The sequence below is a fragment of the Neophocaena asiaeorientalis genome, unplaced genomic scaffold, assembly GCF_003031525.2.
Source record: "Neophocaena asiaeorientalis asiaeorientalis breed wild unplaced genomic scaffold, Neophocaena_asiaeorientalis_V1.1 scaffold62, whole genome shotgun sequence".
NCBI lineage: Eukaryota > Metazoa > Chordata > Mammalia > Artiodactyla > Phocoenidae > Neophocaena > Neophocaena asiaeorientalis.
The window spans coordinates 1508973-1534906 of NW_020175191.1; the positions used below are offsets into that span (position 1 = coordinate 1508973).

The following is a 25934-nucleotide window of genomic DNA, read 5'->3' on the forward strand; positions in this document are numbered from 1 at the left end:
GTGTCAGGAATGCACATTTTCTTACTCCTCTGACCTTGAACTACCAGTAGTGTACCAGATCTACCACTTCTCATTCAAAAGGATGCAGGACATATAGTGGGAACAGCTCTGGCAGGAGACCTCTTCACTGTTACCAGTTTGCTGCATGACTTTGGACAGAAAAAACTAACATTTATTAATGATCTGATATGTGCCAGGTGCATTCAGAGTACTGGGATATTATTGCTCTTTTCCATATTGGGGGACTGAGGTTCAGAGAGATTAAATGATTTGTTTAAAGTCATATACCTTGTAAATGTTTGGGCCAGGATTAGAACCCAGGTCTTTTCCCAGGTCTTTTTTATGCTAAAGCTCATGTGCTTTTTTAAAAAAAAATAAATTTATGTATTTATTTATTTCTTATTTATATATTTTTGGCTGTGTTGGGTCTTTGTTGCTGCATGCAGGCTTTCTCTAGCTGCTGTGAGCGGGAGCTACTCTTTGTTGTGGTGCATGGGCTCCTCATTGTGGTGACTTCTCTTGTTGTGGAGCATGGGCTCTAGGCGTGTGGGCTTCAGTAGTTGTGGCACGTGGGCTCAGTAGTTGCCGTGCGCTTGCTCTAGAGCGCAGGCTCAGTAGTCGTGGCGCATGGGCTTAGTTGCTCCACAGCATGTGGGATCTTCCCGGACCAGGGCTCGAACCCGTGTCCCCTGCATTGGCAGGCAGATGCTTAATCACTGCGCCAGCAGGGAAGTCCCTCATGTGCTTTTCATTTTACTGTCAGATGAATAAAATTACTTAGCCTTTCCTGTTTGTTTTTTTGTTTTTTTTTTTTATGTCCAGTGAAGGATGGACATAGGATTAGATGGTTGCAAAAGGCAGTTTCAACTCTAAACTTCTGTTGTTCTGTAAGTTGAATGTTTTACCCTGATCATGGAATATAATTGAATGAAGAGGTATTTTAATGAAATATAGTAATCTCAAACATAGAGCAGAATAAGAGAAAAAGAGTAATTAGTAGAATTTATAGATTCTTAAGGTTCCTGAATAGGGAACTTTTTGGTCATCAGGTTTAGTTGATAAATGGTCTCAGAAAAGAGGCAGGTTCCCAACTTTGGGACCTAACCATAAGTGACAAAGAAAGCATGATAATTTTGTGAAGGTGTCTATGCATGCACCTGTGTGTGTTTGATGTTTTTTCTTTTTTTTTTTAACTTAATGAAGTAGTCCTCCTTTAGATTTGGCCTTGAAAAAGTAAAAGTGATTTCCTTTTTTAAAAAAATTTTTCTCTTTTCTACCTTATCAGAGGTTAAATTAGATCAGTGCAAACTCAGGAATTTATATCAGATGCAGCTGTAGTCTTTTGGCAGTGCATGGGATGGCAGACAGGTTCTTTTAGTACACCACTGATTATTACTTTTAGCATTAAAGTTTAGGAAAGTAATTGCAGACGTAAATGATTATCTAATGCTACAAAAATAGTTAAGGCAGAATTAGGAACAGATCTGAGATATTCCGGCTTTAGATCAACGCTCTTGCCAGAGTAGATATACTTCTTACTCCCTTTGGTGAGTGAGTTCTATTTATGCTGTTCTGTGGAGGAGAGGGAAAAGTCCTGCAGAGTTGAGCCATCAGTTGTTTCAGTGTTTATTCTTTAGTAAAATAAAATGATCTTTCTTAGCTTTCACTTCACTTAGCTTTCACATAGCTAAATGGGAAGAGTGATCTCCTATCTCCTTACTGTTATTCACATAACTTTACACATGTCTTTTTTTTTGCGGTACGTGGGCCTCTCACTGTTGTGGCCTCTCCCGTTGCGGAGCACAGGCTCCGGATGCGCAGACTCAGCGGCCATGGCTCACGGGCCTAGCCGCTCCGCAGCACGTGGGATCTTCCCAGACCGGGGCACGAACCCATGTCCCCTACATCGGCAGGCGGACTCTCAACCACTGCGCCACCAGGGAAGCCCTACATATGTCTTATAAAGAAAAAAACTTTGTGCTTTATTATGAGATGACTTAAGGAAGCAAAAGTGATTAAATATCTTTAACTGGTATTTCTTCCATGATGACATGGTGTGGTGCAATTGCATTTCGTCTGAGAATGGAACAGTGGATTTTAAAAGATCCATACTTTTCCTTTTAAAGAAAACAGAGTGATCACTCTAGCACATGGGTATATCATTCTTACTTTCCAGGGGGCATGTTTAATTGCTGTTGAGCTGTGAAGCTCTGTATTGACATTACTTTTCGTCAGCCATTTTAGATTTAAGGCCTCAGGGGAAGGCTTGGATCACCCCAAAATCCCATTAGTCTGAAATAAGATTTGTAAGCCATACCCCCTGCATCTTGAAATCCTCCTCTTTGTAGGGCCCTGACTATAATTTTTAATATGCTAACACAATTACGGGCTATTAGCTAGGAAGATTAATACTCTTAGCAGGTTGCTTAATTTATTTATCAAGATCGGCTTAATTCTTAGCTTACGAGAATTAGTTCTTACATGCTTATCTCAGGTATTCTTTAAAAAGAAGAGTTGAGTGTTTATCATAAATAACCTAACCTTTACTGTAAGGACCAAAATTAAAATTAGCATTGCTATGTCAGGATGATGCCTGATGGTGTAATGGTCATGTTGACTAACATAACCTGTCTATCCCTGACATTTTCGTAGAAACTTAAGAAACAATGAAATTTCATGGGCCATAGAAGATGCTAGTGAAGCCTTTGCTGGACTCACAAGTCTCACTAAATTGTATGTACTTATGATATTTATGTATGTCTATGAAGGTGTATTTTAAAGAACCAATTGTAAATGTGATTGGATTGTGTCTATTTGCTGTGGCTAGAATGTCTGAGCCTTCTGGTTCACCCACTAAAGGAAGAAGCTTCATTGTTTATTAAGGTTTTTGTTTTTTGGTTTGTTTTTCATTTTGTTTTTTTGTGGTGGGGCACTTTCTGAAAGAACATTCCTAGTGTCACTTAAAGAGAAGTTATTTATGGAACTAAAATTTTGATTTAAGTAAAAGAAATGCACTGAAACCAGAATTGAACCATGATCTGTTTAATCATGTGAGATTTATGGGTAATTTAGCAAGAGAGGATTCTCTCAAGCAAGATTTTAGGTCTTCTCCCATAAGAATGTCTCCCAGACTTCACACTTGTCTGAGTTTCTTTGACCGGATGATCTTTTGCTGAGAAGGGAGAAACTGGGAATGTAATCCAGTTTATTATATGAAAACTACAGGTGTATCTGTGGTCAGGATGGTTGTTTATAGATACCTCACTGAGCACTGACATCTTAATAGACACATTTATTCTATGCTTCACACTGGTTAATAATGAAGGTTCACAACTTTCTTAAGAATGCATATTAGGCTTATTTTCACTTGTTATAGGTAAATGTTTATTTTAATGAATTTAATTTTGATAAGTGGAGCTTTATTAGAAAGGTCTGTTTGTATTTCAGAATCTTACAAGGAAATCAGATTAAGTCAATTACAAAGAAAGCATTCATTGGTCTTGAATCCCTTGAGCATCTGTAAGTATTTTTCAGCCATTTTGCTCAGTATATAAATAATCTTTGCTCTTAGCAGAGGTTTTCATGACCATTTAAAGTGTTTATATAACTTAATTGTAGAAATGGTGACTGGTAATGTTTCATTTCTCTTCATTTCAGAGATTTGAACAACAATGCTATAATGTCTATCCAAGAAAATGCTTTTTCCCAGACTCGCTTGAAAGAACTGTACGTAACTTAAGTCTTTTTTGTCACTAATTAGATCATTATCCACGCTTGTGCTTAAAGTGTGATGAATGTGACCCAGATGTTTCCCAAAGCACACAATCCAGGCAGGAAAAAAGAAAGTGTTAGCATTCAGTTATTTTAGTGACTGGATGTAATTTAAGAATAACATTGAAAAGTCCAGAGTGTATGGCTCCAAGACCTTCTGTTTTTTTCCTGTGTTGCTGATGCATATAGTTAAAGAGACCTTAGCAACGCTGCTTATGCTTTATGTTTACCCTACTGTTCCTTTTTTATTCCCCTCTTCCTTTTTGGACTGTTGGAGACATGTGTTCTCTTGGGATGAGTTACAATTAAGGTATTATGTAATTTTTGGAGGTGATCTAGCACTTTCAGTATAATGGTCACAGAGGATGTCTCTAATCTGTTCAAACTACTAAAATGTTCCAAAACTGTTGAATAGTTATGATAGAAAAATACATATCATTTTAACGTTTTTTCATTCATGATTTAAAAAAATTGTTCTTATTTCCCAGGGGGGATTTCCCAGGGGTGGGATGGTTAGTTGGGCGTTGCTCTTAATTTTAAACTCTGGTGATTCGGATATTGAGCCACTGGTAAGAATCAATGGGCTATATCAACTTATCTTGCCTTGCCTGAAGGCTATTCAAAGGGAGGTCTGTGGACCAGAGCTGATTCATGACGAGAGAAGGATAGAAATTCAGAGCAAGCTTTTTAGAAAATTATAGAACAATTTGACCTTACTGTGACACTTCTGTTGAATTTTATAAGTATTGATCTATAACAGATTGGGAATTTAAAAAACTGGTCCTTTTCCACATATAGTTTGAGATGCACTGGAAGTATGTGAGTTCAAATTGCCTCGGTTTAGATTCTTGCCCCATTCTTTACAACTGTGTGTTTAGCCTAGGACTCAGTTTCCTTTCTCAGTATGGGAAGAGCACCACCCTCAGGCTTATGTGAAGATAAAATGAGATAATTTGTTTATGGAAGAAATGTTTATTGTCATCTGCTATGTAAGGTACTGTTCTAAATGCTAAAAACGCAGTAGTGAACAAGACAAAGTCTCTGCCTTCATAGCATATTACAAAATTCTGTTAGGAAGATAAATAGTAAGCCAGTAGGTATATAATATCTCATCAGATAATAAATGTTCTGAAGAAAAAGCTGGGTCAAAGGTGTACAGCATGACAGGGATTGCTATTTTGAAGTAGGGAGGGAAGGCTTTTCTGAAGATAACAGCCTTTGAGCCAGGCCTTTAGTGAGATGAAATGGCAAACCATCTTATACTGGGCGAAGGGCATTCCAGGCACAGGGAAGAGCAAGTGAAAAGGCCCTGAGGAAGGAGCTTGCTTTTTGTGCTTGAAGAACAGCAGAGACACTGATGTGGCTGGAAGACAAGAGCAAGGGAAAGAATGGTAGGAGATGAGGTCAGAGACATAAACAGGCCTGATCATGTAGGGCCTAATAGGCGATGAGGAGTTAGGACTTTTTTCCCTCTAAGTGCGTTAGAAAGCTTTTGAGGGTTTTGAGAAGATACTCCACACAGAGCCTGGCATATAGTAAAAGGTGAATAACTAAGATAATAACAAAAGTTAAAATGTCATGGAGATCATCTTTTGTTATTTTCTGCCAGATTCTTTTTTAAAATAAATTTATTTAGTTATTTTTGGCTGAATTGGGTCTTCACTGCTGCACACAGGTTTTCTCTAGTTGCGTTGAGTGGGGGCTACTCTTTGTTGCGGCGCGTGGGCTTCTCATTGCGGTGGCTCCTCTTGTTGTGGAGCACGGGCTCTAGGCACGTGGGCTTCAGTAGTTGTGGCTCGCGGGCTCTAGACTGCAGGCTCGATAGTCATGGCGCATAGGCTTAGTTGCTCCTTGGCATGTGGAATCTTCCCGGACCAGGGCTCGAACCTGTGTCCCCTGCATTGGCAGGTGGATTCTTAACCACTGCTCCACCAGGGAAGTCGTCTGCCAGATTTTTAAAGTGGCTTGCTTATTTATTTTTTTGGTATCTTGAGATATTTTGAGTTATTTCTCCTAAGGCTTACTTTAACTTGAAAAGGCACAACTTACTGCATATCAGTATTACCTTTTTTTGGTTGTGATAATCTGAGGACCAGCAAGAAAGTTTTAACTCTTGTTAAGAGAAATCAGTTTAAAATATAATTTTTATAGGTGAAAGCAAATCTCATAGTTTCATTCTTCAGAGAGTCACTTGGTGATTTTTTGAGTTGGTTTGAAGAAGCTGCTAATGCAGGAACCCTAATGCAGCTTATTTACTGAGAAGTTTTAGTTGCTCTTGGTTACTTTAAATTTAAGTCATATTTATAATACAGAATTTCACATCAACATTTATTAAAGTATCTCTTAATACTTTTTGGTGTCCTTCACAGTGCTTTGCATAAATATTGGGGGGAGGTGGGAGAGTCAAATATGAATTAAAAATTGTTCTGCATTAAAATTATGTAATCATGCTAGAAAATTAGATAGTTAAACCGAGAGGGAGAGAAAGACCCCAAATCCCCAGTAATCAAAAGACAACCACTGTTGATATTTGGCATATATCTATCCATATACTTGCGGAGAGAATGCAGGATATACTCCATTAGGTACAGCAGAGTTCATTAGCACGTGAAGGGTGGAAAGATGCAAAAGAAACAGAAGTGAAGGGAACTAATGTGAATCTTGCAGTATCTGTGGCCAGACACTATGCTAAATGCTTTATTTAAAAAAAATTTTGAGGTAGGTGTTCTTAATCCCACTTTCCAGGAATAGAAACTGAGATTTTGGAGGCATTCATTATCTTGCCGAAGGTAAGTAGTGGAATTAGGATGTAAGTCCATGAGGTAACTTATATCTAAGAAAGCATAAGTTAGACCATATCATTCCTCTGTTCTTAACCTTCCGGTGTCTTCCCAGCACACATAGGAAATAAACAACCCAGGTTCTTTCCTTAGTTTATAAAGCACTTGCATGGCCTGGTCCTTCTTGCCCATCTCTCTGACCTCATTCCCGTCACTGTCCCCTCACTTTCTGTGCTCTGGCTTCAGTGGCCTCCTTGCTTTTCACACTAAGCACACTAAGTATCTGCCTCAAGGTCTTTGTGCATAGTTTCCTCCGTCTGTGACACTCTTACCTCAGATCTTCATGTGATCTGCTCTCTTGATTCTTTCAGGTCTTTGCCCAAATGCCATCTCTTCAAAGAATCTTTCCCTGACTGCTTTATCTAAACTGGTAGCTGCTGTCTCTATGTCTCTGCCCAGCTTTGTTTTTCTTGACAGGACTTAACTTTCTGACACTATACTTTGCATTTGTTTATTGCTTGGCTCTAAATACATAAGCTTTGTGAGAGCTGTAGTGTGACAGCCTAGAACAGTGCCTGGCATACAGTAGACTCAAATATTTCTCGGTGAATGAATGCATATAACATAAGAATTCTGAAATGCAAAAGGTAACTTTTGGCCTGCTTAATTAAAATTGCCCTTGATAAAGTATGGCTTTTGGGGTACCCTTAAAGACTGTTTGAAACTTCTTTGGAATCAGATCTTAGGAATTTTTATATCAAACTTTAAAATTACTTGAGGATTTTGGTGATGCACGCAAAGCAGGTTATAATGTTGTCAAAATCACTTGCTTTCCCTACTTCCAAGTGGATGAGACGTTTAAGGGTCATTAAAATAAAACACTGACTTTTCACGTAAATTTTCTAGGCCTATTATAACCACAAACCATTTTTCAGTGGTTCTTAGTTTAGGTTGCTGTACACATTGCCACAGGGCTGAAATGTTTTTAGTCTTGATGAAATAATTTGAAAATAATTATATCCTCTCCACAACAAAGATGTCTCTATGTCCCAATATATATAGTAAGCTCTTCCCCAAATTTCTCTGGGAAAAATTTTAAACATCAAAAGTTTAAAGGACAGTACAGTGAACATCCATATGCCATTTACCTGGATTCATCAATCGTTAACTCTTTGCTAAATTTGTTACCTGTTGCTCTCCCTCCCTCCTTCATTCTTTCCCTTTCTCTCTCCTTCTGTCTCTCTCCCTCTTTCTACACACACTCATATATGTATATACATACAATTATTATTTTGCTTAACCAGTCGAAAGTAAGCTACAGACATCATGACACTTCACTCTTAAAATATCTCAGCATGTATTTCCTATGCAGGGTTATTTTCTTATATAACGACAGCAGTATTATCACACCCAATGAAGTTAACATTGATAAAATAATATTATCTAATATGCAGTCCATACTGAGATTTCCCTAATGTCCAAAAATGTTCTTTGTGTATTATATATTTTCTTAATGAAGGATCACGCTTTACATTTGGTTGTAATGACTCTTTAGTCTCCTTTAATCTAAAATAAATCCCTTACCCTTATTCCCCCTACCCCTTTTATTAGTGTCTTTCATGACACTGTCATATTTGAGGAAACAAGGCTGACAGTCTAAATTTGTTTTTTCATGGTTAGATCCAGGTTAAACATTTTTTTGGCAAGAAAAATGCTTAGGTGTGTAGTAAGCTTTTTTTTCCCTCTTAATTTATTTATTTTTGGCTGTGTTGGGTCTTTGTTGCTGCGCGTGGGCTTTCTCTAGTTGCAGGGAGCGGGGCCTACTCTTCGTTGCGGTGCGCTGGCTTCTCATTGCAGTGGCTTCTCTTGTTGTGGAGCACAGGCTCTAGGTGCGTGGGCTTCAGTAGCACATGGGCTTAGTTTCTCTGTGGCATGTGGGATCTTCCCGGACCAGGGCTCGAACCGTGTCCCCTGCATTGGCTGGCAGATTCTTAACCACTGCACCACCAGGGACGTCCTGTGTAGTAAGCTTTTAATGCTGGAGAAACTTGGAATGAAAAGTAAAGGGCACGTCTTTTCCTTTTGTTTCTGCAGAATTCTGAACACAAGCAGTTTGCTCTGTGACTGCCATTTGAAGTGGTTGCTTCAGTGGCTGGTTGATAATAACTTTCAACATTCTGTGAATGTAAGCTGTGCACACCCTGAATGGCTAGCAGGGCAAAGCATCCTGAATGTGGATCTGAAAGATTTTGTCTGTGGTTTGTATTTTTGTTTTAATATTTTGTATATTACGCACTTACTATCTTAACAACGGAATTAAAAAAAATTTTAAATAGAATGCTTTCCTATTAGCATATCTATTTCCATTTCTTTAGATTCTTCTCTAACACTTTTTTTTTTTTTTAACATCTTTATTGGGGTATAATTGCTTTACAATGGTGTGCTCTAACACTTTTATATTGTAATTGTAGCTTAAATTTTGTGTTCTTCGACTTAATATATCATAAGCAGTTTTTTTCCTCAGTGTGTTCTTAAATGATCATTTAAAATACTGTCTGTATTATAGCATCTTTATGAATGTAGGCCTTTACCTTTTAGGGAGATTATTAACCTTAGAATAAATATTTAGTAGTAAGATTCCTGAATCAAAAAGTGTGAGTTTTTTTTCATGAATTCATTCAAAAGCATGATTTTATATTTAGTAGATCTTGAAAAGTGCTACCAGGTGTTTTCAAACAGGTAGCACTAGTTTATGTTGTCACCAGCAATGTATGAATGTACCAGTTTCATTTGGTTTCTTTTTTTTGTGGTACGCGGGCCTTTCACTGTTGTGGCCTCTCCTGTTGCGGAGCACAGGCTCCGGACGTGCAGGCTCAGCAGCCATGGCTCACAGGCCTAGCCACTCTGCGGCATGTGGGATCTTCCCGGACCGGGGCACGAACTCGTGTCCCCTGCATCGGCAGGTGGACTCTCAACCACTGCGCCACCAGGGAAGCCCGGTTTCTATTTTTGATGCATTTTCCTAAGACAGAAGCAGCAGGGTTTGGGAGTTTTTTGGAGGGGAAGGGGGACAGAGACAAGTTGTCATAGGCAAGTTGTCTTGATTCTAGCACTTAATTATAATTTCAAGTATACATCTATATTGTTTTTTCTCAATTTGTAAATTTTTCTTTTACATTTACATTTCCTTTAAAGTAACTAATTCCTAGCTTTACACAGTGGAACTTTTAGATTAGTGTATCTGTGTTGCATATCACTAGTAACTGATCATTTAGATACCTGTATATTGCCAGATGTATTTCCACAGTCTACTTAAAGATGCTTAGGACATTTGGAAGTTCAGGCACATAAAATACTTAAGTTGTTTTTACAAACTTTAAGGAAGAAAACAAAGAATCTAGTAATGATTAAATTCTGCTTACATTGCCATGAATGCCCTTCTGACTTTAGTTTTAAACATAAGCTTACACCATACAATTTATCTTCTTTTTTTAGTTATCACTTTTATGGCACAGTGAAATGTTACCCAGTGAAGACACTGGTTAAGAATTCATATACCTGCTTCTCTGAATCAGTCCAATAATATATTATTATTTATGAATCTATAGTTTATTAGCCAGTCCTAAGCCAGTCTTCATTTGGACATTTGACATATTTGGAATTTTTCACTATTTTAGGTGAAAGTTATGCACAAAGTACTTTCAAATAGTATGTTTTATTAATAGGAATACCTATTTTTTTTTTTTTTTTTGCGGTACGCGGGCCTCTCACTGTTGTGGCCTCTCCCGTTGCGGAGCACAGGCTCCAGACACGCAAGCTCAGCAGCCATGGCTCACAGGCCTAGCCGCTCCGCGGCATGTGGGATCTTCCCAGACCAGGGCACGAACCGTTTCCCCTGCATCGGCAGGCGGACTCTCAACCACTGTGCCACCAGGGAAGCCTGGAATACCTATTTTTATATATGTTATATATACACACAAACACACACATACACATACACACAAGGGGTAATAGAATTAGAGCTTGTTTTAAAATTCTAATTTAGGTTTCTCCTTTTCTCAGTAACTGGTAATACTTAAGAAGTACATTCAAAGCATAAGTGACAGTAAGGGATGGTAGAAAGAGTGCTAAGCCCTGAAGTCTGAAAACCTGGGTTCCAGTCCAGGCTTAGCTGTGGACTTACATATCTTAGAGCAAGTCATTTGACCCTTCTGGACATCATTTTCCTCATCTTAAAACACGGGAATTGGATTCTAGCTCTATAGTCCCTTTCAACCTTTACATGACATTTTGTAAACATAACATGCAATTTTACATTATTTGTTTTAAAATTGAATCTATAGAAGCAAAAATAAATAACTGACTTGGCTCCTGCCCCATTTTTTTCTCCTTAGATGATTTTCTCAAGCCGCAGATAAGAACCCATCCTGAAACCACAGTTGCTCTAAGAAGCATGAACGTGACTCTGACATGCACTGCAGTGAGCAGCAGTGATTCACCCATGTCTACTTTGTGGCGCAAAGACAGTGAAATCTTGTATGATGCTGATATTGAGAATTTTGTTCGTTATCAGCAACAAGCCGGAGAAGCTCTGGAATATACTAGTGTCTTACATCTTTTCAATGTAAATTTCACAGATGAAGGAAAATATCAGTGTATTATTACTAATCACTTTGGTTCTAACTATTCTCATAAAGCCAAACTGACTGTGAATGGTAAGAAATTATGCTCCCTGATAGTTTTGTGGTTAGAAGGATTTTTCATGTTTGATTTTTGAATCTTTGACCAAGAAAATTAGGATAAACCTGACATTGTGGGGGGATTCCTTACTGTTTTTGTCTTTAGGGTTATGACAGTATACAGACTGGATTGCTAATTTACCCACTTACTGTCCCTAATCAGTCTTTGACTGAGGGGTAAAGGTGAATTCTGTGGCTCTAGGAGATGGGCTACATTCACTTTTATTTATGCTTTTGAAAAAAAAAATTTTTTTAATTCTCCATTTTCTTTCCAGAACCATAATTCTGTTCTAAAAACTATGAAATTTATTCCTGACATTGTTCACAGGCCGTCCAATAACTGGGAGTATTGAGAACATTTCTGGGTCCAGTGATCATTATCATTGTCTAAATGTAGTCACACAAAACCATTTTTGAAAATAATGCTCTTTTTCATTGTGGCTGTGAAAGGAAAACACAAAACAGCTTGATTGATCTATCACCTGTTAGGCTGAATAACTACAACACTTCAGGCTTTGTGCAACCAAAAGATGTACATATGTCTTGATCCTGGGTTGTTTTATGAGATGTTTGAAGGCATAAATTTTTTTTATCATGCAGTTTCCTTGACAGCTTTGTAGATGTTTGTTTGGGAAGCACCATTTAGTCTCTTAAGTAAGGGAGTCATAGTACATATTAAGTTCTAAAATATATGTTCAAAAAGGTTTGTGGCTTCTGCTTTTTCTGTCCCTATCAAGGAGATCAGGTAGATTTGCCATGCATTCTAGAAGAGTCAGTCATCACTGTACTCCATGCCCTGAGGTTCTGGGAGAAAAGATGGCCTCTGAAGTAGTATTTATTGTCAATGCAGGGAGCATGTCTTCTCAAAGAAATGGAGCATTACAACAGTTGGTATTTTGCCTAATAGAGTCTCCCTTGTATGTATGTATGAGTGTATGTATATATATGTGTGTGTGTGTGTGTGTGTGTGTATATATATATATGTGTGTGTGTGTGTGTGTGTATATATATATATATATATATATATATTCCCCCCACCCACCCACTTTCTCTTGGTGATCTTTTTTGGAACAGAGATGCCATCTTTTCTGAAAACTCCAATGGATCTAACTATTCGCACTGGTGCCATGGCCAGATTAGAATGTGCTGCAGAGGGGCACCCTGCACCTCAGATTTCCTGGCAGAAAGATGGTGGTACTGACTTTCCTGCAGCTCGAGAGAGACGCATGCATGTCATGCCTGAGGATGATGTCTTCTTCATTGCAAATGTGAAAATAGAAGACATGGGGATCTATAGCTGCATGGCACAGAACATAGCAGGCGGCCTCTCAGCAAATGCTTCATTAATCGTGTTAGGTATGTTTATTGCTCCGTGGGTCCCTGCTTTTGTGGGAGTCTTTTTATTATGGATTGACTCTTGGTCTTAATGGCAAGAAGAATCTATGTTTGAGATTTTAGTTGGGATTCTTATATCTTTGTTTCCTTGCTCTGCCAATTTATGCAGGGTTATGTCAGCCTAGGATATTAGTGGATCAGTAAACTGAAATCTGGGGAAATTCTGAGGGCAGAATTAGAGATTTTTATCCCATGAATTGAATATTCAAATCCCTTTGTCCTGTTATGTTTTCCTCTGTAAGTTTTCTACTTCATGTATATGTTTTTTCTACTATTCAGTAGTGAGTTTGCACTTTTATACTGCCTCACATACCTGCTTCACAGAGAACTTGAGACAATGTAACTTTCCCCCCAGTTCATTTTTTTTTTTTAAATTATAAGATGAAAAAAATGATCTGTCTTCTGGTTAGATTTCCTGTTTTCCTTCCAGTGTGCTCCTGTTAATCCTATCCTCTGGTAAAATGTCTTTTCCTCATAGATTTCCCCTGATAAGCCAGTTTGTTTTCTTATGAGAACACTTTTCTTTTTAAATAGGGGTATAGTTGTTTTACAGTGTTGTGTTAGTTTCTGCTGTACAGCGCAGTGAAGTAGAGTTCCCTGTGCTATACAGCAGGTTCTCATTAGTTATCTGTTTTATACATATTAGTGTATATATGTCAATCCCAGTCTCCCAATTCATCCCACCCCCCACCCTCTTCCCCCTTTGGCATCCATACATTTGGAAAACACTTTTCTTCATGGGACTCAAATTCAAGGTAAATTCTCTTTTCCTCTAGATGTTAGGGTATATATATATATGTGTGTGTGTGTGTGTGTGTATATATATATATATATATATATATATTCCCCCCACCCACCCACTTTCTCTTGGTGATCTTTTTTGGAACAGAGATGCCATCTTTTCTGAAAACTCCAATGGATCTAACTATTCGCACTGGTGCCATGGCCAGATTAGAATGTGCTGCAGAGGGGCACCCTGCACCTCAGATTTCCTGGCAGAAAGATGGTGGTACTGACTTTCCTGCAGCTCGAGAGAGACGCATGCATGTCATGCCTGAGGATGATGTCTTCTTCATTGCAAATGTGAAAATAGAAGACATGGGGATCTATAGCTGCATGGCACAGAACATAGCAGGCGGCCTCTCAGCAAATGCTTCATTAATCGTGTTAGGTATGTTTATTGCTCCGTGGGTCCCTGCTTTTGTGGGAGTCTTTTTATTATGGATTGACTCTTGGTCTTAATGGCAAGAAGAATCTATGTTTGAGATTTTAGTTGGGATTCTTATATCTTTGTTTCCTTGCTCTGCCAATTTATGCAGGGTTATGTCAGCCTAGGATATTAGTGGATCAGTAAACTGAAATCTGGGGAAATTCTGAGGGCAGAATTAGAGATTTTTATCCCATGAATTGAATATTCAAATCCCTTTGTCCTGTTATGTTTTCCTCTGTAAGTTTTCTACTTCATGTATATGTTTTTTCTACTATTCAGTAGTGAGTTTGCACTTTTATACTGCCTCACATACCTGCTTCACAGAGAACTTGAGACAATGTAACTTTCCCCCCAGTTCATTTTTTTTTTTTAAATTATAAGATGAAAAAAATGATCTGTCTTCTGGTTAGATTTCCTGTTTTCCTTCCAGTGTGCTCCTGTTAATCCTATCCTCTGGTAAAATGTCTTTTCCTCATAGATTTCCCCTGATAAGCCAGTTTGTTTTCTTATGAGAACACTTTTCTTTTTAAATAGGGGTATAGTTGTTTTACAGTGTTGTGTTAGTTTCTGCTGTACAGCGCAGTGAAGTAGAGTTCCCTGTGCTATACAGCAGGTTCTCATTAGTTATCTGTTTTATACATATTAGTGTATATATGTCAATCCCAGTCTCCCAATTCATCCCACCCCCCACCCTCTTCCCCCTTTGGCATCCATACATTTGGAAAACACTTTTCTTCATGGGACTCAAATTCAAGGTAAATTCTCTTTTCCTCTAGATGTTAGGGTTTTTAAAAATGTGTTGGTTTGTGTAATTACTTGTGTAATCAGAAAAATAAGTTTATTGTTTATAAAATTTAAGATATGTAGAAAATTAGAAAAAAAGAGGGAAGGTCACTCAGACACCGTTAAAGATTTTGACATATTCTGGAGTTTTTAAACACTCATCTTGGGACTTCCCCGGTAGTCCAGTGCTGAAGGGTCCGCCTTACAATGCAGGGGATGTGGGTTCAATCCCTGGTCAGAGAACTAAGAGCCCACGTCCCTCAGGGCAACTAAGCCCGCGCACCACAACTACTGAGCTCACGCCTCAACTAGAGAGCCTGCCTGCCGCAAACTACAGAGCCCATGCTCTGGAACCCACGTGCCACAACTATAGAGCCTGCACGCCCCGGAGCCTGTGCACCACAAGTAGAGAAGAGAAAACCCACATGCCACAACTAGAGAGAAGCCCACGCGTGTGCTGCAAGGAAAGATCCCGCATGCCTCAGTGAAGATCCTGCATGCCACAACTAAGACCCGACACAGCCAAAAATAAATAAATAAATAATAAATCTTTAAAAAATCCCACAAAACTCATCTTGGGACTTCCCTGGCAGACCAGTGGTTAAGACTTGGCCTTCTGGGACTTCCCTGGTGGCACAGTGGTTAAGAATCCACCTGCCAATGCAGAGAACATGGGTTCGAGCCCTGGTCTGGGAAGATCCCACATGCTGCAGAGCAACTAAGCCCACGTGCCACAACTACTGAGCTTGCGCTCTAGAGCCCGTGAGCCACAGCTACTGAAGCCCATGCACCTAGAGCCCGTGCTCTGCAGCAAGAAGCCACCGCAATGAGAAGCCCACGTACCACAACAAAGAGTAGCCCCTGCTCACTGCAACTAGAGAAAGCCCACACGCAGCAATGAAGACCCAGTGCAGCCAAAAATAAATAAATAAATTTAAAGAATGAAAAAGATCAATGAAAGAAATACTTATAAACAAAACAAAAGCTTTGCCTTCCAATGCAGGGGGTGCAGGTTCGAGCCCTGGTTGGGGAGCTAAGATCCCACATGCCTCATGGCCAAAAAACCAAAACATAAAACAGAAGCAATATTGTAACAAACTCAATAAAGACTTCAAAAATGGTCCACATTAAAAAAAAAAAATCTAAAAAAGAAAAATAAAACACTCATCCTTATGTGGTTATGTATGCCTGCTTTTTTCCACTTAATATTGTATCACAGGGTTACTGTGTCATTAAGTCTTCATGAATATCATGTGGCTGTGGTATAATTTACTTATTTTTCTGTTAGATTTTTAGATTTTTTCCCTTTACCTTTAAAAATTACAACTAATTTTGTAATAAGCATTTTTGTATATAAATCTTTGAATTCTTTGCTTAGGATAGCTTGCTCAAGGTGTAATTCCTGAGATGAGATTTAGATTTTTTGAGGCTTTTGCTTTTCTGAAACATTAACTTCTAATCCTCCCATGAGCATATGAAAGTGCTTATTTCATCGTAACCTAATTAGTCTAATTCAATTAGGAATAAAACTGCCTAATATTTTTTAATGCATCTTTCTCTTAGAGACACCCTCATTTATTAGACCTCTGGAGGACAAGACAGTAGCCCGAGGTGAAACTGCAGTACTACAGTGCATAGCTGGAGGGAGTCCTGCCCCTCGCCTCAACTGGACCAAAGATGATGGACCACTGCTGGTGACAGAACGGCACTTCTTTGCTGCAGCCAACCAGCTTCTCATCATTGTAGATGCTGGGCTAGAAGATGCTGGGAAATATACCTGCATTATGTCCAACACCCTTGGGACAGAACGTGGTCACATTTACCTAAATGTGATTTCCACCCCCAATTGTGACTCTTCCCAGAGTAGCATTGGGCATGAAGACGATGGGTGGACCACAGTTGGCATTGTCATCATTGTTGTGGTCTGCTGTGTTGTGGGTACCTCTTTGATCTGGGTCATTGTTATTTACCACATGAGAAGGAAAAATGAAGACTATAGTATCACGAACACAGGTGAGTGGTACCCGGTTGACCCTTGTGGCTTATACCTGAGTCAGGAATGTAGTGTAGGATTTGTTGTTAAATATAAAAAACTAAGGAGCTTTGATAATTTATTTGTGATAGAAGGAAGAGTTTTTCTGTTAAAATGTCCTACTTTCTTGATATAATGGAACCGCTCTAGTGAATAAGCTTAAGAATTTGTAGACAGTCCCCCAAAACTTTGTTCTTTTAAACAGTTGCATGTGCACCTTCTTTCTTTAATACCTAAGGCTCATTTCCATTGTAATTTTCCTTTGGGGAAGAGTGGAGTCGTTATGACAGAGATCAGTCTTTCACACCTGTCCCCCACCCTGAAATCCTGTAAGAGAAGAGGTACAGCCAGATAGATTGCTAAAGTGTGTCTGTGGATAAGATTTCAGACTTCAGGTTTTTTTTCTTTTGGTAATACTTTTAAAATGAAGCTTGGGGGAGAATTCTAGTGAGAAATAATTTTCAGAGAAAATTCTAGGAGTTGTTGAATTCCTAGGTACATAACATTTTCCTGGCCATTAGTACCAAAGTAGAATACATTTGCAAGATAGTCTTCTGAGTTTTGGCTTAAATTGCCTAACTTTATTTGAGAGTTACAGATGTCTCTTTTACAGACGAGCTCAATCTGCCTGCAGACATTCCCAGCTACTTGTCTTCCCAAGGAACACTGTCTGAGCCACAGGAAGGCTACAGCAACTCTGAGGCAGGTAGTCATCAGCAACTTATGCCTCCTGCCAATGGATATTTACACAAAGGCGCTGATGGTAATGACTTTTTATCATCTGTGCTTACAATTTCAGCCTACCCTGTTTAGTTTTTTTTTTAAGTGTATAGTTTTCCACAGTAATCTGAAGCAATATTTTAAAGTAAGCTACTCAATGAAAACATTTGCCCCATGCAAAATAGGATGAAAATTGACTAAAGTCTTTTTTTTTGAGTTTTTGAATTTTATTTTATTTATATTTTTATACAGCAGGTTCTTATTAGTCATCAGTTTTATACACATCAGTGTATACATGTCAATCCCAATCTCCCAATTCATCACACCACCACCACCATCCCCCACCGCTTTCCCCCCTTGGTGTCCATATGTTTGTTCTCTACATCTGTCTCAATTTCTGCCCTGAAAACCAGTTCATCTGTATCATTTTTCTAGGTTCCACATATATGCGTTAATATACGATATTTGTTTTTCTATTTTTGACTGACTTCACTCTATATGACAGTCTCTAGATCCATCCACATCTCAACAAATGACCCCATTTCATTCCTTTTTATGGCCGAGTAATATTCCATTGTATATATGTACCATATCTTCTTTATCCATTCATCTGTCGATGGGCATTTAGGTTGCTTCCATGACCTGACTATTGTAAATAGTGCTGCAGTGAACATAGGGGTGCATGTACCTTTTTGAATTATGGTTTTCTCTGGGTATATGCCCAGTAGTGGGATTGCTGGATCATATGGTAATTCTATTTTTAGTTTTTTAAGGACCTCCATACTGTTCTCCATAGTGGCTGTATCAATTTACATTCCCACCAACAGTGCAAGAGGGTTCCCTTCTCTCCACACCCTCTCTACCATTTGTTGTTTGTAGATTTTCTGATAATGCCCATTCTAACTGGTGTGAGGTGATACCTCATTGTAGTTTTGATTTGTATTTCTCTAATAATTAGTGATGTTGAGCAGCTTTTCGTGTGCTTCTTGGCCATCTGTATGTCTTTGAAGAAATGTCAATTTAGATCTTCTGCCTACTTTTGGATAGGGTTGTTTTTTTAATATTGAGCTGCATGAGCTGTTTATGTAGTTTGGAGATTAGTCCTTTGTCCATTGATTCGTTTGCAAATATTTTCTCCCATTCTGAAGGTTGTCTTTTCGTCTTGTTTATGGTTTCCTTTGCTGTGCAACAGCTTTGAAGTTTCATTAGGTCCCATTTGTTTATATTTCCTTCCTTTGTAATATTTTGCAAGAGTTTGCGAAGGATGGGTATTAGCTCTTCTCTAAACGTTTGATAGAATTCACCTGTGAAGCCATCTGGTCCTGGACTTTTGTTTGTTGGAAGGTTTTTAATCACAGTTTCGATTTCATTACTTGTGATTGGTCTGTTCATATTTTCTATTTCTGCCTGGGTCAGTCTTGGAAGGTTATACCTTTCTAAGAATTTGTCCATTTCTTCCAGGTTGTCCATTTCATTGGCATAGAGTTGCTTATAGTAGTCTCTTAGGATGCTTTGTGTTTCTGCAGTGTTAAAACTTCTCCTTTTTCATTTTTTGTTCTATTGATTTGAGTCCTCTCCCTGTTTTTCTTGATGTGTCTGGCTAATGGTTTATCAATTTTGTTTATCTTCTCAAAGAACCTCAAAAGCTTTTAGTGTTATTGATCTTTGCTGTTGATTTTTTGTTTCTATTTCATTTATTTCTGCTCTGATATTTATGATTTCTTTCCTTCTGCTAACTTTGGGTTTTGTTTGTTCTTCTTTCTCTAGTTCCCTTAGGTGTAACATTAGATCGTTTGAGATTTTGCTTGTTTCTTGAGGTAGGCTTGTATTGCTGTAAACTTCCCTCTTAGAACTGCTTTTGCTGCATCCCATTGGTTTTGGATCGTCGTGTTTTCATTGTCATTTGTCTCTAGGTATTTTTTGATTTCCTCTTTGATTTCTTCAGTGATATCTTGGTAATTTAGTAACGTATTGTTTAGCCTCCATGTGTTTGTGTTTTTTACATTTTTTTCCCCTGTAATTGATTTCTAATCTCATAGTGTTGTGATCAGAAAAGATGCTTGATATGATTTCAGTTGTCTTAAATTTACTGAGGCTTGATTTGTGACCCAAGATGTGATCTGTCCTGGAGAATGTTCCGTGCTGACTTGAGAAGAAAGTGTAATCTGTTCTTGGATGGAATGTCCTATAAATATCAATTAAATGTATCTGGTCTATTGTGTCATTTAAAGCTTCTGTTTCCTTATTAATTTTCTGTTTGGATGATCTGTCCATTGGTGTAAGTGAGGTGTTAATGTCCCCCACTATTGTTGTGTTACTGTTGATTTCCTCTTTTAGAGCTGTTAGCAAGTTGCCTTATGTATTGAGGTGCTCCTATGTTGGGTGCATATATAATTGTTATATCTTCTTCTTGGATTGATCCCTTGACCATTATGTAGTGTCCTTCCTTGTGTCTTGTATCATTCTTTATTTTAAAGTCTATTTTATCTGATAGGAGTATTGCTACTCCAGCTTTCTTTTGGTTTTCATTTGCATGGAATATCTTTTTCCATCCTCTCACTTTCAGTCTGTATGTGTCCCTAGGTCTGAAGTGGGTCTCTTTCAGACAGCATATATATGGGTCTTGTTTTTGCATCCATTCAGCAAGCCTGTGTGTTTTGGTTGGAGCATTTAATCCATTCATGTTTAAGGTAATTATCGATATGTATGTTACTATGACCATTTTCTTAATTATTTTGGGTTTGTTTTTGTAGGTCCTTTTCTTCTCTTGTGTTTCGTACTTAGAGAAGTTCCTTTAGCATTTGTTGTAGAGCTGGTTTGGTGGTGCTGAGTTTTCTTAGCTTTTGCTTGTCTGTAAAGCTTTTGATTTCTCCATCAAATCTGAATGAGATCCTTGCTGGGTAGAGTAATGTTGGTTGTGTAAGTTCTTCCCTTTCATCACTTTAAGTATATCATGCCACTGCCTTCGGCTTGTAGAGTTTCTGCTGAGAAATCAGCTGTTAACTTTATGGGAGTCCCGTTGTATGTAATTTTTCATTTTTCCTTTGCTGCTTTGTTTTTTTCTTTGTCTTTAATTTTTGTCAGTTTGAATATTATGTGTCTTGGCGTGTTTCTCCTTGGGTTTATCCTGTATGGGACTCTCTGCGCTTCCTGGACTTGGGTGGCTATTTCCTTTCCCATGTTAGGGAATTTTTTGACTATCATCTCTTCAAATATTTTCTTGGGTCCTTTCTTTCTCTCTTCTCCTTCTGGGACCCGTATAATGTGACTGTGGCTGCGTTTAATGTTGTCCCAGAGGTCTCTTAGGTTGTCTTCATTTCTTTTCATTTTTTTTACTTTATTCTGTTCCACAGCAGTGAATTCCTCCATTCTGTCTTCCAGGTCTCTTATCTGTTCTTCTGCCTCATTTATTCTGCTATTGATTCCTTCTAGTTTACTTTTCATTTCATTTTCATTTCTTGCATCTTCTCGATCTTTGCCTCCATTCTTTTTCTGAGGTCCTGGATCATGTTTACTATCATTATTCTGAATTCTTTTTCTTGAAGGTTGCCTATCTCCACTTCATTTAGTTGTTTTTCTGGGGTTTTATCTTGTTCTTTGATCTGGTCCATAGCCCTCTGCCTTTTCATCTTGTCTGTCTTTCTGTGAATGTGGTTTTTCTTCCACAGGCTGCAGGATTGTAGTTGTTCTTGCTTCTGCTGTCTGTCCTCTTAGATGAGGCTATCTAAGAGGCTTGTGCAAGTTTTACTGATGGGAGGGACTGGTGGTGGGTAGAGCTGGCTGTTGCTCTGGTGGGCAGAGCTCAGTAAAACTTTAATCCGCTAGAGTGCTGATGGGTGGGGCTGGGTTCCCTCCCTGTTGGTTGTTTGGCCTGAGGCGACCCAACACTGGAACCTGCAGGCTCTTTGGTGGGCCTGATGCCGGACTCTGGGAGGGCTCACGCCAAGGAGTGCTTCCCAGAACTCCTGCTGCCATTGTCCTTGTCCCTTGGTGAGCCACAGCTGCCCCCCGCCTCTGCAGGAGAACCTCCAACACTAGCAGGTAGCTCTGGTTCAGTCTCTCTGGGGTCACTGCTCCTTCCCCTGCGTCCTGATGCGCACAGTACTTTGTGTGTGCCCTCCAAGAGTGGAGTCTCTGTTTCCCCCAGTCCTGTCAGAGTCCTGCAGTCAAATCCACCAGCCCTCAAAGTCTGATTCTCTAGGAATTCCTCCTCCCTTTGCTGGACTCCCAGGTTGGAAAGCCTGACGTGGGGCTCAGAGCCTTCACTCCAGTGGGTGGACTTCTGTGGTGTAAGTGTTCTCCAGTCTGTGAGTCACCCACCCACCAGTTATGGGATTTGATTTTACTGTGATTGCGCCCCTCCTACCGTCTCATTGTGGCTTCTCCTTTGTCTTTGGATGTGGAGTATCTTTTTTGGTGAGTTCCAGTGTCTTCCTGTCGATGATTGTTCAACAGTTAGTTGTGATTCTGGTGTTCTCGCAAGAGGGAGCGAGAGCACGTCCTTGTACTCCGCCATCTTGGTTCAGGCTCTAAAGTCTTAACAGAGGAGAAAATCTTCTGACAGAAAGGAGTAAAACACATCCTTAAACAAGGGATTGGAGAACACAGCAGAGGCTCCCAAACCAAAGTATTATAGTAAGGAGATGCTCTAGAAACTTTCTTCAGGTGTCTTTTATCCTTTTCAGGCATGAGCACCCTTCAGACCATATCCCGAGGAGGTTGTATCTCCTGCTGACAGGTAGACATTCACTAAGGTTTAAAGGGCATTGATGATTCTCATCTTATATTGGAGAACATCAGAGAGATATAAAATAGTTAAGTGAACCTGACTTCTCAACACTACTTTTCCCGACTCCACTCTTCCCATAGGGAGTTACAGAACACAGGGAAGTGAATTAAGGGGTAGAATTCGGTTTGACTCCCATTTCCTCTCTCCAGCCATGTGGTCACCAACAAGTTACTTAAAAGCTGAGCTTTAATCTCCTCATTTTAAAAATAAAGAAACAATATTTTATAAAGCATTTCTGTCATGATTCTTAAATATTCTTTCCACAGATCTGTGTAGTACTTCAAGTAGTATACACATGGAAGCTCTATTCCATTATTTTGGCTTTTCATTGAAAGGGGGGTATTTCTAGCTTTTTTTTTTTTTTTCTTTTTGGCTATACCGTGTGGCTTGTGAGACCTTCCCTGGCCAGGATGGCCTCTAGGCGCGCAGGCTTCATTAGTTGTGGTACGCAGGCTCAGTAGTTGTGGCACATGAGCTCTAGAGCGCAGGCTCAGTAGTTGTGGCACACGGGCTTAGTTGCTCCGCAGCATGTGCGATCTTCCCGGACCAGGGCTCGAACCCATGTCCCCTGCATTGGCAGGCAAATTCTTAACCACTGTGCCACCAGGGAAGTCCCCCTCTAGCTCTTTAAAGAATACTTAAAAACCTCTACTTTTTGAAATTTGTAGGAAATAACACTGCTTTCTGGGTTAAACTTAATTACTTCCTGTTCTTTTCCAGTTCTAACATTCTGTTGCTCGAACATGAGTAAGTAAGTCTCTATTTCTCAGTTTCCTCTTTTTTTATCATTCAGTTTTCAAAGCACTTAATTGTTCAGGGAGCTCATTATTAAACTTTTACTTCTGCCAAACACACACTTGTCAGGCAGGACTTTTCACTGTCAGAGGCTTTCTCTAGGGGTCCTTTTAGCAATTAGTGTTGCTTAACCTCTTGACTTAACAAAAGTTATGTGGGCTTTTGTGAAATAAAGTCATCAAAACCCCTTGTTCTCTGCTTTAGTTTGCTTAAGCCAAACATGTGTCTTGTAGCACAGTGCCAGCCTTATCTTGGCTCCCTTGATTTGCGCATGACCTTATCCAGGCTTGTCAAAGATGGCTTAATGTACTACTCAAGAGCATGGGTGCTGGAGCCAGAGGGCCTGAGTTTAAATTGCAGCTCTTCACTCAGAGTATGTCTTTGGGCCTTACCTGACCTCTCTGTGTTGTAGTTACTCAGTCTGTAAAATAAGGATAATAATAATACTTACCACTTAGGGATGTTATAAGGATTAAATTAGTTAGTTCACAGCAAGACCTTGAAACTTCATCTGGTTTATAATGCAAGTTTTGAACAAATGCCAGATATGATGACAACTTTAGAGAAAACTAATAGTTGGCAAAACTGATTCCTTAACTGAAGGATGTTTGGGTTCTTTCCCGTGTTGTCATTAGGTGGCACTGGCACCCGGGTTATCTGCTCAGATTGTTATGACAATGCTAACATCTACTCCCGGACCCGAGAATACTGTCCATACACCTATATTGCTGAAGAGGATGTTCTAGATCAGACACTGTCCAGCCTTATGGTCCAAATGCCCAAAGAGACTTATTTGGCACATCTTCCCCAAGATGCCACCACCCTGGAGAGCCTGGTATCAGCAGCAGATAGAGAGATGTCTGCCTTTCCCACCAACCATGAGAGGATAAATGAGAAGAAACTTTCCTCCACACAGAAGAGCAGTGGTAAAGGGCACAGTGTTTTTTGTTATTTTGGTTTGTTTTCACTTTCACCTACTTGAGTTTTCCTTCTGTCATAAAGGTAGCACTCTCATTTGACAGAAGCAAACAAGTTGGTATAATGGAGTAATTAGCTACTATTAATTGATATAAACTAGAACCAAAGATTTTTAGAGATTAGATTTAGAAAGAAGTCTGGATCTGTAGGATGAAAACAGCTTTTGTGGGAGTAACAAGATCTTACTTCTAAAGATTCAGAAGCCATGTAGAAAAAGTTTCTATAAAGAAGTTTCATACAGGCACTACTTTTTTCTTCCATGTTTATTTAAATAATGGAGACTTGAAATGCTAAGGATATAATGATTTGGGCATAATTTGATGAAGATTTTCACTGAGAAGATTTAAAAATGTTTTATTTGGTTGCTGTTCTATCAGGTAAATGTTGAATGTCAGTATCACTTGGCAGGTATTTGCTTTCATCTGTGAAGTATTACAGTCAGGACCATAATTGGGAAAGCAGTTTGGGGATAGTAGCCCAGGAAAAGAAACACATGTTATATTGTGCCGATGAGGCATTTGAAACAACCCAGTCAATAAAGCAAAGCAAAACAAAACAAAACTCTTTCTAGACCATGAAGGGCACTACTGAGCATGTCTTCCTGTCCATCCAGGCTTTTTATCCACTGTCACCCTCCTGTCAGCCTGAAATGAAAGAGCACTGGAAATAGGGTGGGGCTTTGCACCGCAGGTTTACAGTGGAAGACATTGTATAGTGGTGCTTCCAGGGATGGTTCTGGCTGGAGTGAATGAAATGACATGGACTTTTAAGATGTGCTCTGTTGTTCTTAGTTAAGAGACCACCTCTAAAGTTTTCTAAAGAGGGTACAGGTCAGAGAAAAATATCCTGTTATTGAAGTTAGTCTCTTGTCTTTGAAATTCTGTGTCCATGAAAGAAAGGCACCAACACTAAATCCATTTCCCCGTGTCCTAGAAGAGATATACACACACAAAATAACTTTAAGTAGAACTAAAAATGCAGTATCTTTCCCCAACTTTAGGGATGTCTTAATCGTTAATCTGGTCTGTAAGTGAGGAAATCAGCAAATGAGAGTGCTTTGGTGCATTGCTTGTTCCTTAGCTAGGGTGCTCTAGCTCCTTGCTACTCAAAGTGTGGTCTGTCAGCATCAGTATTACCTAGGAGCTTGTTAGAAATGCAGAGCATGGGTCCCACCCCAGACCTAGTGAACCAGAGTCTATATTTTAACACAGTCTCCAGGTTATTTGTATAAATATTAAAGCTTGAGAAACCCTGCTCTAGCTTACTTTGCACATGGGTTTTATTTTTATTTCTGAGTGTTTGTTTCTAGAATGTTTGGCTAGCTTTTCCCAAAATACATCCCCATGAAGTTAATATAACTTTCAGTAAACGTTCTCTGGGGAAAGAGCCTACCACTGCAGTAAATAATAATGAGAAATGCATATTTTTGAAGCCAAAGTACAGATAACCTGATTTAAAATACCAGCTTTTGGTTATTATTTTGTTGTTAGAGTTATTGGCTTGCTAGAAGCTGGAAGGGAATGGTTGTTTAATTTTTAAATGATTTTTTAAAATAAATTTATTTATTGTATGTATTTTATATTTGGCTGCGTTGGGTCTTTGTTGCTGCTCTCAGGCTTTCTCTAGTTGCGGCGAGCAGGGGCCACTCTTCGTTGTATTGTGCCGGCTTCTCATTGCGGTGGCTTCTCTCGTTGCAGAGCACGGGCTCTAGGCATGCGGGCTTCAGTAGTTGTGGCACGTGGGCTCTAGAGTGCAGGCTCCGTAGTTGTGGCGCATGGGCTTAGTTGCTCCGCGGCATGTGGGATCTTCCTGGACCAGGGCTCAAACCCATGTCCCCTGCATTGGCAGGCGGATTCTTAACCACTGCGCCACCAGGGAAGCCCAAAATGATTTTTTTTAAGATAAGCATTTAATTGTTATTTAAAGATACAATGACTGCACT

General features: G+C 39.2%; 1 protein-coding gene across 2 annotated transcripts in view; it reads left to right on the plus strand.

Moving 5' to 3' along the window:
• Positions 1 to 25934, plus strand: part of LRIG2 (leucine rich repeats and immunoglobulin like domains 2) — a 100506-nt gene that overhangs the window by 35144 nt on the left and 39428 nt on the right. For both annotated transcript variants that reach the window (XM_024764810.1, XM_024764809.1), the window contains exons 9-17: positions 2653 to 2733; positions 3448 to 3519; positions 3658 to 3726; positions 8646 to 8809; positions 10946 to 11266; positions 12365 to 12646; positions 16242 to 16691; positions 17324 to 17473; positions 23650 to 23940. In XM_024764810.1, the coding sequence (XP_024620578.1) occupies positions 2653 to 2733; positions 3448 to 3519; positions 3658 to 3726; positions 8646 to 8809; positions 10946 to 11266; positions 12365 to 12646; positions 16242 to 16691; positions 17324 to 17473; positions 23650 to 23940 (1880 nt within the window). The remainder of the gene's footprint in view (positions 1 to 2652; positions 2734 to 3447; positions 3520 to 3657; positions 3727 to 8645; positions 8810 to 10945; positions 11267 to 12364; positions 12647 to 16241; positions 16692 to 17323; positions 17474 to 23649; positions 23941 to 25934) is intronic.